Consider the following 17,234-nt stretch of genomic DNA (forward strand, 5'->3'; position numbering starts at 1 on the left):
CTGCCAGTGGCATACAAAATGGATCATACCCATGTGGGAATTGTATCAGCTGCAAATTCCTGAAAAAAACAACATCAGTTACAGACAGATTTGATAAAAAACATCCAATCAAATCTTTCATCAATTGCAACACTACCGGCGTAATTTATGTTTTACAATGTAAGTGTCCCAAAAAGTATGTAGGGATGACGACACGTAAATTACGAACAAGATTACAAGAACATGTGCGCAATATCAGGAATGCAGCTAAAGACTTAAAGAACAAAAAGGCCATCTCATCAGTAGCACAACATTTTTACAAATTCCATCAAGGAAAGGCAGAAGGGCTCCTATGCTTTGGTATTTATAAAACCAACCTAGGAATTAGAGGTGGAGATAAAGAAACAAGTTTATTACAATGTGAAAGCAGATGGATTTATCTGCTTAACTCCATACAACCTAATGGGTTAAATGAACATAACAATTACTTTTCATACCTGTAGATATAAACAAGATGACAAATACCAGCAACCGAGAAAATCAACTTATAAATAACTTTGGAAAAAGCAAATTATATCATCATACAGACTATAAATGCATCAGTCACCCAATATGGATTATATATCCATCACTCTCCACGGACACCTAACATTCGTTATCTGCCTTTATGACCACTACCAAGCAGATATTTAATTATCTATTATTCACAATTATTTAATTTCCTTTCTTTTTTTCTTTTAGTATCAATATCACGATAGTACCAGCACTGCTTTGTGCTCACATCACACCCACTTTCACTTATACCTCACATGGCACTGTATCACTTTATCGAAACAAATAGTTATTCTATTAGAATTCTCATTTTCATAATCCCTTATGTAGTAGGGACGTATCTCAGCTTAAGTTAGCACCATCACCTCTTGGATTCACATTTAGTCAACATAACAAGACTTTCATCTCAAAGTACTTTTCCTCAATTAACATAACACCGTGCAATATGAGAAACACTTGACAGCACGTTTCATATCAAACTACAAGTAGGCAGTAGAACAACTCCTGACCAAACTCACCATTAAACTCACTAATAATGGAAACATAAAAGTAAATGTAAGAACTAGCCGAATGGAGACTATTATAAATGTTTAAAATCTTTTAATAATGTTACTATCAGTGTTTATTGTTTCTCATTTTACACATTATTAGTATTATTCCCCAATTACACTGCTGTCAGTGTTTTTTCTAGATATTTCTCATCTTAATCCAGCCAGATATCTACATTTTCCTTTTAAGTTAAAAAGTTTTCAGTACAACCCATTATATTATGAATAATCCAAAATCTACTTTGCCAGTTTATCTGTACCCATCTTTATATTACAAGATTAACATTCATCATGAATAACCTGCCAGTAATAGAATCTGTCATTGGCATATTCAAAATCATAAAAACATAGACCACAATCACAAAAAACAGTTTTTGAGAACGTTTATTTAAAGAATAATTTAAGAAACTTCAGAAGATCTTTGCCTTCCCAATGTTCTTCCGGGGGTTTTGTTCCCCCTTTCGTTGGAATAAGATGTGCAGATTTTTCTTACTACAAAACTACATTGAGATCCGGAATCTTTATATCACACAATGAATGAAGGAACAGCCTTACCCAATAACATTCCGCCTTTAACACACACAGGCTGTCCCACATTCAATGATTGGTTCCTCGTCAGGAACAATCTGATTGGTTCTTAACGTCCAATAGGAGGAGCAGTGCCAGCCAATAAATAGACATCAGCATGGCCGCGCCGTACCCTTTGAAAAAGCTACGTTAGTGGCGAAACATGTTAGGGAATTGTTTGTAGAATGCCAGTTAGCATTTTTTAATCAGCAGGAACAGAGGTCTTTATATTATATATAACTATTGTGGTTGTGCACAATATTAAGTAAATTTACTTGTAAACGGAGTTTATTCAGTAGCATGAGCATTTGATATTAGAAGCCTAGAACTGGCCAATGGCCAGATTTAAGGAGCTTTAATAAGATATATACAACACTGTCAATATTTGGTGAAGTACCCCACGCCAAATTGACAGGTATAGCCTAGGATTTAGCAAGCGGTTAACAGTATTAAAAACCAGATATAGATACGGTATCACAAGGATTGCAAGTAGCTATATATGTGATACATTAAGCTTAGACACATGTGATACATTAAGCCTGGAATTTGCAAGCGGTTAATATTGTTATACATTAACCTAGATACAATATCGCAAGTATTGCAAATATTGCAAACAGTTATATAGGCGAAACATTAAGCCCAGATATAATAATGCAAGTACTTAGCGTATTATCTTAAAAAAACAACCAGTATCAAAAGCAAGCATTCAGCAAGCGGTTAGGAATACGAATATTTAAATACACAGAAAAAAACGCCAATATTCAGCAAACTCACACCACAATACCGCTAACAACTCCTAAGGCCTAAGAGGACAACATGCTTTAATTATTCAAGACCACTTAGTAATAGTTGATACATACTAAGCGCATAATTTTCATACCAGAACAGCTACTTTCTTGTAATATTAAAGCATACTCACAAGAATATTATAACTCTTACATCGTAAGATCCTAACGCTAAGATCCATTAGAGCTACTAAATTATTCAAATATGCTACTGTTATAACAAGTATAGTACACACTACCAACTTCAAAAATTCCAAGAAATTTAAAAAATACAATTTCTGTGTAATGACTCAAGCACAATGTTTGTGCATACTTAAGTATTGATAAATATACGATCTAAGATATCAAGCACAATGCTTGTGATTTAAGCACAATGCTTGTGCATACTTAAGTATTGACAAATACACATTCTAAGATATCACAGGGGTTAATACATTAACTTACCGACCAGAATTATCATACTATACACAGCAAGTACTTTCAGTATCTATATAGTTAGGAGGCTACTTAAAACAGCAGTATACATATATTTCCCACAATATCATACTGAAATAACAAGACAACTACTAGGAAATTAAGCAGTATCTCACCAAGATACACAAGAAATGCAATTTTACAAGCATTAATAATAAATATTGGTGATAACATGGAATATTTACGCTAATACCTTTAATATCAAAATTTGATTTGAAAGTTGAGTCACAGATCACTCATATAACAACAGAGTAAATATCACAATACCACAGCCTTCTCAAATATAAGCTCAAAGTATAATAAATCACTATATAATCACTGGGATTAACCTGACCTCCAACTCAAGTAATTTCTGAAATACAACACAACCACGCAATGTACTCCGTGAATAACGGATAATAATCTATTAAGACCCAAACCTGTGTTTTTAATAAAGTTTGTATGTCAATTGTGTTTGTTGCCGTATATTTTTAAAAGATTACCAATAAAGGTTATATTTTAATAAACATCCCCACGCACACTCTCCTCCAAGGAGACACAGTTCTTGTCCAATTTTTGTCACTATCAATTAGGGAATGAGTGCTATATAGGTGTACACTCCATCAATCCAAGGATTGATAATTTTCGTTTGACAAAACAAGTACACAGCACCTCAGCCAATTTTTTTAGGTAACACTACCAATCTGGTTGGATATTTATACCATATTAACAGAACCAGAAATCACTAGGCTACCCTAAGTTGTAAATTTAAGCAGTGCCATTAGTATCCCCCTTCTTTTAACATGCATAAAGAGGATGATGTGGTCAAAATACTCATTTGCCTAATAATTATGCACTCCCTGTAGAGTACAGTAATTAAGAGCTTTATGAACCGGCGTTAGCCCAGAAAGCTCTTAACTACTGACTTTTTTCCTGCGGCTGGAGTTTTGTCGTTAGAATTCTAACGCTCACTTCAGACACGACTCTAAATACCGGAGTTAGAAAAATCCCATTGAAAAGATAGGATACGCAATTTATGTAAGGGGATCTGCGGTATGGAAAAGTCGCGGCTGAAAAGTGAGCGTTAGACCCTATTTTGAGTGACTCCAAATACCGGAGGTAGCCTAAAACCAGCGTTAGGATCCTCTAACGCTGGTTTTCACGGCTAATGCCAAACTCTAAATCTAGGCCTAAATGTTTGAATGTTACAGAAATTGCACTTTTTGATAGGAAATTACTAATTGCACATATACTAATAAATTTTTTTAATTAAAATGTACTAAAATACATGTAATTTTAAGAACCATTATATGCACAGAATAGTTGTACTTATTTTACAGTACATACCAGATGGGATAACATCTTCCATCTCAATATCTCCAGTTCCCTCCACTGGGGTTTTCATGACAGATTTGGAAACCAATGGGAAATAACAGGGATAAAAAAATCACCAAAAAATAGTTTTTCAAAGAGAAGAGTAATTCATTATGGGGTCTTCTAAGAAAATATGTAGAAATAGTACAGTACACAGACCTACTCCCATTTCATTAACAATATGATACAATTGTGCCGCTGTGTCTGTTTAACCACTCTTAATATTGCATGCACACACAGCTAACTATTGTACAATATAGGGATAGTTTAGTCAAAATTAAACTTTTATGATTCATATAGAGCATGCCATTTTAAGCAACTTCCTAATTTACTCCTATTATCAAATCTTCTTTGTTCTCTTGCTATCTTTATTTGAAAAAACAAGACTGTAAGCAAAGGAACCGGCCCATTTTTAGTTCAGCACCTGGGTAGCACCTTCTGATGGGTGTCTATATGTAGCCACCAATCAGCAAGTGCTACCCAGGTGCTAAACCAAAAATGGGCCTGCTCCTAAGCTTACATTCAAATAAAGATACCAAGAGAACGAAGCAAAATTGATAATATGAGTAAATTAGAAAGTTGCTTAAAATTGCATGCTCGATCTGAACCATGAAAGTTTAATTTTAGTTAGACTATTCCTTTAAAAGGAAAGTTTGGACACTGTGTGCTCCATTTATCAAAGAGCCGGGTGGATGAGGTGCAGCCAGAGTCTTGAACTTCATCCGCTCAGCCTTACAGCGAGGGGACAGCAGTACGTTGCTCACAGCTAACATTGCACAATTCGCTGATTGTGCAGTGCTGCTCCTTTCTTGAGCGCGGCCAATCGCATGCAAGAAAGGGCTGTCAATCATCTTGATACGATCGGATTAATACGATTGCAATCCACCACCTAAAATTTTGCAGATATGTTAAGTAGCCCCGGTCTTATGTCTGCTGCTACTTAAAGGGACACTAAACCCAAATTCTTTCTTTCATGATTCAGCATGCAGTTTTAAGCAACTTTCTAATTTACTCCTATTATCAATTTTCTTCATTATCCTGCTATCTTTATTTGAAAAAGCAGGAATCTAAGCTAAGGAGCTGGCCCATTTTTGGTTCAGCACCCTGGATACTGCTTGCTGATTAGTGGCTACATTTAGCCACCAATCAGCAAGAGCAACCCCGGTGCTGAACCAAAAATGGGCTGGTTTCTAAACTTACATTCTTGCTTTTCCAATAAAGATAGCAAGAGAATTAAGAAAAAAATGATAGTAAATGAAAGAAAAAAAATGGGTTAAGTATCCGTTTAAGTAGCAGCAGACATAAGACTGCTACTTATTTACTCCACAGTCAACAGTTCTATTACTTTGTTGCCATACAAGGGTATTTAAATTCTTCATTACAAAATTATATATATTTAAGAAAAACATAAAATAAGGGCAGCACATGACTGAAATATGTTCACTTGGTATAATAGTTTTAGCTATTAACAAAATAATCAGACTGTACATTGCTATTAGGATTGCTTACTCCTTGTTGATGATACCCAAATAAATAATTATTTAGAATCACTCAGTGCAGCACAATTACTGTTTACTGTATGAATTTATAACAGTATCATTTTCATTTTTTAATTCCCAGCATATATTCCAGCTCAGAACACACAGCTGCAGAGAATGAATCCAGGGATCTTATAATAAACAAGTACAAAACAGGTAATGTTGTTGGTGCAATGTGGCCCGACCAATAGCAAATAGAGCCCATAAACTTAATCAAATCCTTGAAATTTGCTTTGCATTTTATAATGTTAATGTTGCAGCTAGTGCTTAATTTACTTGTTAATCAAAGCTGCTTACCAATTTATATAAAAAAAGCAGAAACTAAATAATAAAAGTTACAAATATTGCCAGAATCACACATTTTGAAGCTAGTGCACAAATGGAATATCATCATCAAATTTTTTTTTTTTTTTAATGAAATTAAATGTTTGAATGTTACAGAAATTACACTATTTGATAGGAAATTATTAAATGCACATAAACTGTTAAAAATTGTTTAATTAAAATGTACTAAAATACATGTCATTTTAAGAACCATTATATGCACAGAATAGTTGTAATTATTTTACAGTACATACCAGATGGGATAACAACTTCCATTTCAATATCTCCAGTTCCCTCCACTGGGGTTTTCATGCCACATTTGGTAACTAATGGGAAATGACAGGATTAAAAAAAAATACAAAAATAAATTGTTTTTCAAAGAGAAGAGTAATTCATAATGGTACAGTACACAGACCTTATCCAATTTCATTAACAATATGATACAATTGTGCCGCTGTGTCTGTTTAACCACTCTTAGTGATGTCGCAAACATAAAATTTTGCATTCGCGAACCGCAAATGCAAACTTCCGCAAAAGTTTGCGAACGGGCGAACCGGGCGAACCGCCATTGACTTTAATAGGCAGGTGAATTTTAAAACCCACAGGGGCTCTTTCTGGCCACAATAGTGATGGAAAAGTTATAGGAGCGCCAATGAAGGCTAAAGTAAACTACAGGTACCTTAATATACAGATGACATAGAACGATGTCACCAATTAGATGAATCCAATAAGTTTAAAAAACAATATCCCCAATTTGGATGAATCGATAAAATTCAAAATTATAACAGAGGAATGAATAAAATGGATAAAATATATCCTTTTTAATAACACACACTGGGTTTAAAGTATAAAATCACAGTTTATTAATACAGTTTATTAATACGACCTGATCAGATGACTTCACTGATCACTACTTTATTTATAACATAGAGGTCACTTATAGCATAAGAAAACTACTACTACAAAAAATATACCAAAAAAATATAAAAAATATATAAAAAATATATATAATATTATATATTTTTTATATATTTTTTATATTTTTTTGGTATATTTTTTGTACACACATTTTTGGTACACATTTAATTTCACAAGTGAATATATTTGTTTTCTTTCTCTTTCTCACGATTTGCGTGTCTGTTGCACACTCACCTAAGAATTGATATTACTCTATCCCAATCATCATCTATATTATTTTATTTCAAATCATCATCTTTATGCACTTTCTAGGCTCATACAAAGTAGCTTTAATTGGATGTACAAAACCAGAATAGTAGTTTTCTTATGCTATAAGTGACCTCTATGTTATAAATAAAGTAGTGATCAGTGAAGTCATCTGATCAGGTCGTATTAATAAACTGTATTAATAAACTGTGATTTTATACTTTAAACCCAGTGTGTGTTATTAAAAAGGATATATTTTATCCATTTTATTCATTCCTCTGTTATAATTTTGAATTTTATCGATTCATCCAAATTGGGGATATTGTTTTTTAAACTTATTGGTTTTTTTAAACTTATTGGATTCATCTAATTGGTGACATCGTTCTATGTCATCTGTATATTAAGGTACCTGTAGTTTACTTTAGCCTTCATTGGCGCTCCTATAATTCTTTGTACTGTTAAACTCCCAAGGACCTATTAGGGGGTCCTTTATAGTGCAGCAGGTAAACAGATCTAGGCGCTGTTCTGAACTCCACATCTAGTGATGGAAAAGTTCTTTCAAGGGGACTAACACCTGGACTGTGGCATGACGGAGGGGGAACCATGGCAAAACCCCCACAGAAAATCACATAGTTGATGCAGAGTCTGGTTTGGAATAACGTGCTTTAAAACATCAGGTATGATGTTGTATCGATCAGGTAGTGTAAGGGTTACGCCCGCTTCACAGTGACAGACCAAACTCCTCGTTTAACGCACCGCAAACAACTGCAAACATGAGTAGTGCCACTGGGCAAGTGGGCACAGTATACGCTGTGAGCCTGACACAAAAAAGCAGACTGATGTTTAACAGTCCAAAAAGTTTTTTTTTTTTAAATGTACACTTACACTACTATTAAACAAGATATGAGTGGTGGCACTGGGCAAGTGGGCACAGTATACGCTGTGAGCCTGACACAAAAAAGCAGACTGATGTTTAACAGTCCAAAAAGTTTTTTTTTTTTAAATATACACTTACACTACTATTAAACAAGATATGAGTGGTGGCACTGGGCAAGTGGGAACAGTATACGCTGTGAGCCTGACACAAAAAAGCAGACTGATGTTTCACAGTCAAAAAAGTTTTTTTTTTTAAATGTACACTTAAACTACTATTAAACAAGATATGAGTGGTGGCACTGGGCAAGTGGGCACAGTATACGCTGTGAGCCTGACACACACGCTGGCAGGCAGGCAACTGCAATTAGATTACACAAGCAGACTGATGTTTCACAGTCCAAAAAGTTTTTTTTTTTTTTAAATTTACACTGCTGTTACACCAGATATGAGTGGTGGCACTGGGCAAGTGGGCACAGTATGCGCTGTGAGCCTGACACACACGCTGGCAGGCAGGCAACTGCAATTAGATTACACAAGCAGACTGATGTTTCACAGTCAAAAAAGTTTGTTTTTTTTAAATTTACACTGCTGTTACACCAGATATGAGTGGTGGCACTGGGCAAGTGGGCACAGTATACGCTGTGAGCCTGACACACACGCTGGCAGGCAGGCAACTGCAATTAGATTACACAGGGGAAAACAGCAGAGATCAGATGAGTCCTTCAGGACTGTAGTGGACACTGAATACACTAGCCTAGCTATAGATTTCCCTACTAAATCAGCAGCAGCTACACTGTCCCTCCTCTCAATAACAATGCAACAAAGTACTGAACCAAAAATGGCCTGGCTCCTAAGCTTACATCCTTGCTTTTCAAATAAAGATAGCAAGAGAATGAAGAAAAAAATTATAATAGGATTAAATTAGAAAGTTGCCTAAAACTGCATGCTCTATCTGAATCATGAAGGAAAAAATGTGGGTTTAGTATCCCTTTAACTAGTGTTTAAGGCTTGCTCTAAACGAGAAACGCTGGGGCTCCTAAGCAGCTATTGCTGCTTGTTAAATGGTGCCCAATGTATGCAAACCATTTGCATATCTTTCATTCATATACCATCTTTTCAATAATAAACATGGTACAGATTCATTCCTAGTGCTTACAGTTGCTTGGGGGCAAGAAGACTCCTTTTAGCAATCGTCCTATCTTATGGTAGAAGGCACAGTTGTATTTATTGCATCCACATATCTGGTTTTCCCAATAACATTGTATCTCACTTCGCTTCTTCTGCAGAGGAAAAATAAATAAATGATAAATTGTACAACAGAACTGGAAGCCATCCTCAAAAATGACTCATCGTAATGAACATTTAAGGTAAGATATTTAGGGCTAGATTTATCAAGCTCCTACGGCAGCAAGTTCTCACAAGAACTTGCTCGCCGTGATTTATCAAGCAGTGGTCACCAGACCGCTGCTTCCCTAAGCTCTTTGCCACCTCTAAACTGGCGAAACTCAATCTCCTCGGTCGAGTACGACCGAGAAGATTGACAGCTCCTGCCCGCACGTGATTGACTGTGCGCTGACAGGGGGCGGGATTGCACACAAGCACAAAATTGCGCTTGTGTGCAATGCCAAATACCTGCGGGTAATTTCGCCCCACCACAGGCGAGCTGAGGCGTACAGGGGCGCGTATACGCCCAAAATCAACTTTTGAATTTATCATCAGGAGACTGAGGAGTCTCATAAGATAGGGGTAGGGTTAATAATAGCATGAGGGTGGGGCTGAGGTCAGTTTGGGGGAGGGTCCTGTGGAAACTTTAGGGCAGTTTTTTACTAATCTCAAGATATACCTATTGAAATCTTGAACTATAAATTTTGGGGAATGTGACAGCATAAGCAACAGGACAGAACCCTCAAACTGGGACCTTCCTCTAAAATGCAGAACAGCCAGGGGCTTTAATAACATTTATTCACATGTTTGGATTTTACTCCTGACATTTACTTTATCAAACACAGATTTTAACAATGTCCCTAAGATCAGTTACAGCTCTGCATGTTACAATATCACTTACATGAATCTTTGTATGACGCAACTTGCAGTCTTGATTGTTACATTTTCCTTGCAGCCACAAACTGCAGACAACTTCACTGCCCAGGGCGGCCTCACAGTGTCTGAAGTGACAGCTATCGCCCTGTTCCATAATAAAGAATTTCAATTAAACATGAACCTCAAAATATAATTATTCTTGTTTTGTTAAAGGGACAGTAAACACCAAAAATGTTATTGTTTGAAAAGATAGATAATCCCTTTATTTGCCATTCCCCGGTTTTGCATAACCAACACTGTTAATATTAATAGACTTTTTACCTCTGTGATTACCTTATATCTAAGTTTCTGCAAATTTCCCCCTTATCTCAGATCTTCTGACAGACTTGCATTTCAGGCAATTATTGATTACTCTTAAATAACTTCACAGGCGTGAGCACAATGTTATCTATATGGTACACAAGAACTAACCTAATCTAGCTGTGACAAACTGTCAAATGCATTCAGATAAGAGGCGGCCTTTAAGGGATTAGAAATTAGCATATGAGCCTATTTAGGTTTAGCTTTAATCTAAGAATACCAAGAGAACAAAGAAAAATTGATGATAGAAGTAAATTGGAAAGTTGTTTAAAATGACATGCCCTATCTGAATCTGAATCAAAGTTTAATTTAGACGTTTCTGTCCCTTTAATTATATTCTATACCCTTCCTTACTGTTTGACTTGAAATCCAGATATTTTACTCTGAGTATTAAATAAAACAATATGGCCTAAATTACAAATGGAGCGTAAAAAATGTTAGTGCAATGGTGCACTAACAGTTCTAGAGTACAGTCCATATTACAATGGAAAGTAAAATATTAATGCTTGAGTGAAACCCTTGGGTGCTCTAACCTCTGGAGGTATGATAGCTCAACATGCTATGTCCCTCTAATAGACTTCTATGGGGTGTGCAACAAAACTCAGGTAGTGGCTTTTGCTCAAGCTCTAACCTGAAAGTGCTCTAAGCAAAAGGTGTGCTAAAAAAAGTAATAGTGTTCTTCACAAAGGCTTAAACTATATTTAAATATTTTGTGTGATATATATATATGTACACACATACACACACATATATATGTGTGTTTATTAATACTAAAAGTGATCTAACAGTGATTTAAAGGGCTATGGTATATGAAGGTAATTCATATGAGAAAATTATATTTGATATATATTCCCATTGATATTTTACATTTTTTACTACACCTGGGTGACTATAAAAAGTAATTGTTCAACCATGACTTCTTGTTTCACAAAGGGTATAAATACCCAATAACATAGGAACAATTCCCTTAGTCATTCATCACAATGGATAAGACTAAGGAATATAGTTGTGATGTGTGGCAAAAAGTTGTTGCGCTTAACAAAATGGGAGGTGGCTATAAGAAAATAGCAAAAGCATTGAAAATGCCCATTTCCACCATCAGGGCAATAATTAAGAAGTTCCAGTCAACTAGAAATTTTATGAATCAACCTGGAAGAGGAAGTATGTATTTATTGTCTCAATGCAATGTCAAGAGTATGGTTTGAGTGGCTAAAATATCTCTAAGAACATAAATCCATGATATCAAACCTTCACGCAGAAATACGGGAACTTGAAGCCAAACATAGATTAACCAGTAGAACTGATATCCTATCCACCTTAGAGACTAAAAGATCATACCTAGCTAACCTCCTAAACAATCAATCACTCAGAGCGATCCAGAAACTCAACACACAATACTACATATATGCGAACAAGCCGGATAAATTCCTAGCACACAAACTGAGAGAAAGATGTAAAGCTTCCACTATAGGGTCTATCCTACTTCCAAGTGGTGTTCTTGTGTCACAACTGCAACATATAGTGGATGCTTTTGCAGACTTTTATGGGAAACTATACGATGGGAACAAGGTAACACATACACAAGAGATAGTATCCCAAACTACATTATTCCTGGAGGAGGCTGGGCTGAACTCCATTTCAAAGGATGACAGTGATAGCTTAAATGCCCCAATTACGGGAAAGGAAATACTAGGTATCATAAAAGACCTTAAGTCAGGGAAAGCTGCGGGACCGGACGGTTTCGCTAGCGAATATTATAAAACATTTAAGGACATATTAGTACCCCACCTCACTGATTTATGTAATTATATACTCGAGGGCCACACAATCCCAAATGACCTGTTACAAGCTAGGATAGTGGTAATACCTAAACCTGGTAAAAATCATAAGCTCTGCTCCAGTTACCGCCCTATCTCACTCATTAATCAAGACTTGAAGATCCTCACTAAGGTATTAGCCAATCGCCTAAAACATATCCTTCCAAAATTGATCCATTTGGATCAGGTAGGCTTCATTAAGGATAGAGAAGCACCTGATAATGTGCGAAGGATGCTAAATATAATAGATTATGTTGGAAAAACCGGAATGCCTTCTCTGCTCCTGTCGTTGGATGCAGAGAAGGCATTCGATAGAATAGATTGGGGATACATGAAAGCAGTCATGCTCCAGATGGGATTCGGAGGGGCCTTCATTAAAGCATTAAATGTGATATATTCGACTCCCTCAGCTCAGGTCTCCGCGTCGGGATATAAATCTAGATGCTTTCCCATATTAAATGGTACTAGACAGGGGTGTCCACTCTCTCCCCTTGTCTTTGCACTCTGCATAGAACCCCTAGCAGCAAAAATTAGAAAGACACCAGATGTTTCAGGAGTTATGATTAAAGATCAGGAATACAAATTAACACTCTTTGCAGATGATATCCTACTGACGTTGACTAAACCCCTCATAACACTACCCAACTTATATAAAATCCTAGAACAATTCTCCCAGATTTCAGGTTATAAGGTTAATCTGGATAAATGTGAAGCATTATCACTAGGTCTGCCCCAACACACTAAGAAGCTCATAGAAGTCAATTTTGACCTAAAATGGGCTACACACTCCCTCAAATATCTGGGAATTTACCTGACCACTCAAATTAACCAGCTACACAAACGCAATTATGAGCCTATGTTCAGGGAAATTAGGAAGAATCTCAATAAGTGGAAAGCACACACCTTCTCATGGATGGGCAGACTTGCTGCAGTAAAAATGACAATCCTGCCCCGCCTACTATATCTATTTCGAACACTCCCCATAGAAGTTCCAATTAAGGATCTGAAAACACTCCAAGCAGAACTAATAACATTTATAAGAGGTAAGAAAATGGCTAGAATCTCTGCCACACTTATCACAAAACATAAGGTCTTAGGAGGGATAGGAGCACCTAATCTATTAGAATATTATAGAGCAGCAAGACTAGCACAAACGGTACTAATCGGAGGAAGAAGGGAGGAGGTTCTTTGGACCAAAATAGAGGCAGACCTGAGGGGGTCTATTCATGTAGATGACATTCTGTGGAACAGATACCCTACAAAAATCACACCCGACAAACACAGATCACACATTTTTGACAACACTACACACTTATGGTCACTATTTACCAAACAACAAAAGTTATTACCTACTCAAACACTTATGTATCCGATTAGATATCTCCTCTCCGGCGAGCTGCAGACCACAATCAATAAATGGGCTAACAAGGGATTATACAGGGTGGCAGACTGGTTGGATGGGAGAAAGTCTAAGACATTCACTCAAATACAGACCCAACTGGGTTCAATAAAGCTCCAGTGGTTCCAGTATCTCCAAGTCAATTCAGCAATTCAAAAATATGTCAGAACTTCTTATAATAGTACGTTCTCAACCTTAGAAATCCTGATGAATACCACACATAGACCCAAACAGGCGATATCTAGAATTTACCTGGAGATCCAATCATTAAGCAAAATGACTAAACCCACTATACTTTTACATTGGGAAAGAGACCTTGACATGGTTAAAGATAAAAAGAGATGGGATGAAATTTTTCACTCGGCCTGCACAGGTCTTTTGAGTGCGGACCTGAGAGAAAATACAATCAAAACTATGTATAGATGGTACCTAACCCCAACCAAAACCTACCATATGTCCCTCTCTAACAATAAATATTGCTACAGGGGATGTGGAGAAATAGGGTCGTATCATCACATGTGGTGGGATTGCACCATAATACAGCCAATATGGGCCCAATTGTCCTCTCTCCTGGGAGCGGTCCTCGAGGAACACATCCAACTAACTCCTTCTCAAGCCCTGTTAAATGAACCTACACGTAGATTTAATAAACACATAAATATATTCATCAAGATTGCATGCACGGTCACCAGAATGAGTATTGCAAAATACTGGAAAACTAAAGCCCCCCCATGGGAGGAAGTACTTAATAGATTGACACTGACTTACCGCATGTATGAATCCGCCTCTAAGATTCTAGACACACAACCACAATTCGAGAGAATATGGTTTTACTGGACACTCAATCAACCACAGACATATAGGGCCCATTAAGAACCTTTTCAGACAAGGAGCTAAGCGGTCTGGTTACCGGGAGGGGTGGGGGCCTCGACGTCCTTCTATACCTAATCTCATTTCACTATTCTTCACTCTATCTAATTGTTCGACAAGCTTTATTAGCTACTTACAGATTAACAATTGATAGGCACTCTTTTATCTAAACTGTCACTCTATTTTCCTTTTTTCCCTCTTTATTCTTTTCCCCTTTTGGTTGAAGATTTATGCCACTGCTCTGGTTTCATACTGTGTTATTGAGGATAGTGAAACCATGCCACCTACTTAGACAAACTTGATCAGAGACACTTTCCACTCCACTCACACCACCCCATCAAGGACTTGGACTCTGTGTCTGGTGGATGTGGCTTACCCCGATTGCTAAACGGGAAAAACGTAGCATAGAACTTTAAGACCCTGCCTTGAGAAGTGATCAATAGATTCTAAGAGACTTCAGTATGTGGCAGGAGACCCAGAAATTTAGCACTATTGCTTCATTTATACTTACTATCCCACCTGTTAGATATATAAAAATGATGTATGACCACTGTTGTAACGAATTTCTCTGTTCATATCAATAAAAAGGATTTAAACATAAAATATCTCTAAGGATGACAGCTTGAGTCTTCAAAACTACAATCCGACATCACAACATCAACACAAGTTGTTTTGAAAGGTTTCAAGAAAAAAAGCCTCTACTCTCATCCAAAAACAAGCTCAAGCATATTCAGTTTGCCAGAGACTACTGGAACTTTAAATGGGATCAGGTTCTATGGTCAGATAAAACAAAAATAGAACTTTTGGCAATTAACACAAGAGGTGGGTTTGGCACACACAGAGTAGTAGCCATATGGAAAAGTACCTCATGCCCAAATATGGGGGTGGCTCTTTGGGGCTGTTTTTCTGCCAGAGGACCTGGACATTTAGCTAGGATGTATGGCATCATGAACTCTATCAAATATCAACAGATATTAAATGAACACCTGACTGTCTCCGCTAGAAAAGTTAAAAAGGGCTGTGGTTGGATCTTCTAGCAGGACAAGGATCCAAAACATACTTCAAAATCATCATAATAATGGTTTATTGACCACATAATCAAGGACCTGCCATGGCCACCTCAATCCCCTGACTTGAACCCCATAGAAAACCTGTGAAATGAACTAAAGAGGTGAGTCCACCAGTGTTTACCTCACAATTTGAAGGATCTGGAGAAATTATGTATAGAGGAATGGTCTAAGATCCATAGCCATGTATTCTCATCAGGCATTATAGGAGAAGACTCAGAGCTGCTATCTTAGCAAAGGCAGGTAGAACAAAGTATTGACTAAAAGGGTGCAAGTAATTGTGCCACGCATATATTTAACAATATATTTTTTTTTCTCTGCTGTGTTTGAAATTCTTTGATATCCATGAGAGCAGAGTATATATATATATATATATATATATATATATATATATATATATATATATAATATAATATAATATAATATAATATATATATATATATATATATATATATATATATATATATATATATGCATGTGGAGTTGTATGTGTGTATGTATATATACACTGGGACATAGGATTAAGCAACAAGCTTGTCTACCTCTTCATCATTCGCCTCCTTCTACCTACTCCTGGAGGAGTCATCCCTCAACAAATTAATATCCACTTTCGTGATTAAACCATATATTCCAGTATCGCTACATTCACATCGACCGGTACCTGATGATCACTTCATGTTTCACAAACTTCATTGTAAACTGAACCGGCTGCTCTCTCCGCTCCACACATTCGAAACAACCCCTCACCAAGGTAGTATTTGCAAGTTGCGGAAGGCACCCTAAACTAAGCACAAAGGCTGATTGTTTGTTCTCCGGACTGTCTGTCCCACATCCACCGACGACTACTATAGCCTTGGAAATCCCCTCAGTGACGTCAGTTGTCAATCGCTAACAAATGCTGTTACATTGTTCCCACAGAAAAGGGAAGTTTCTTACGCTGCTGAATTGTTACATCTTACAGCTACAACTTGAATCTGAAACTGACTGCTGTATTAATTATTTAACAGTATCGTTTCTGCTCACTACTCAAAACAATTGATGCAGAGCAATTACATTGTTCTCTGAATTAACTTTCACTATCACTAACTACAACTACTCAAAGCCATAGTAGTTCTACAAGCTGACAGTGATACAAACCTTACTTAAAGGTACAGTACAACCTAAAAAGTCTGAAGTTGAGATCCACTATTTACCTGAGTTTAACACTTTATCTGACATATTCTTACATACATAATACTAAGCCACAACAGGAATGGATCCAGCAGACTTACCGCAGATAGTATATAACCTATCCCAGAGAGTTAACCAATTATAATTAGGACAGGGTCTAAGGGACCTAGAAATTGAAAATCAATCCCTTAGGAAGATTATCAGGGATTCTATGTCACAAAAATCACAGCAACCAGAACCCACTACTGAACCTTTTGTGTCATTACCTGAACCCTTTTCTGGTGATAGGAAGTTATATCACCAGTTCAAAAATGCCTGTTTACTATTGTTCAACCAAAAACCTATAGTACT

The 17,234-nt window shown here is 36.6% G+C and overlaps 1 protein-coding gene across 1 annotated transcript in view; it reads right to left on the bottom strand.

Moving 5' to 3' along the window:
* LOC128652347 (zinc finger CCCH domain-containing protein 11A-like) overlaps positions 1 to 17,234 on the bottom strand; it is a 56,732-nt gene that overhangs the window by 25,530 nt on the left and 13,968 nt on the right. The window contains exons 3-6 of the mRNA XM_053705288.1: positions 10,226 to 10,345; positions 9,317 to 9,440; positions 6,375 to 6,446; positions 4,232 to 4,276 (exon numbers count right to left, since the gene is read on the bottom strand). Of these exons, the coding sequence (XP_053561263.1) occupies positions 4,232 to 4,276; positions 6,375 to 6,446; positions 9,317 to 9,440; positions 10,226 to 10,345 (361 nt within the window). The remainder of the gene's footprint in view (positions 1 to 4,231; positions 4,277 to 6,374; positions 6,447 to 9,316; positions 9,441 to 10,225; positions 10,346 to 17,234) is intronic.

This window comes from Bombina bombina, chromosome 3 (assembly GCF_027579735.1).
Source record: "Bombina bombina isolate aBomBom1 chromosome 3, aBomBom1.pri, whole genome shotgun sequence".
Taxonomy (NCBI): domain Eukaryota; kingdom Metazoa; phylum Chordata; class Amphibia; order Anura; family Bombinatoridae; genus Bombina; species Bombina bombina.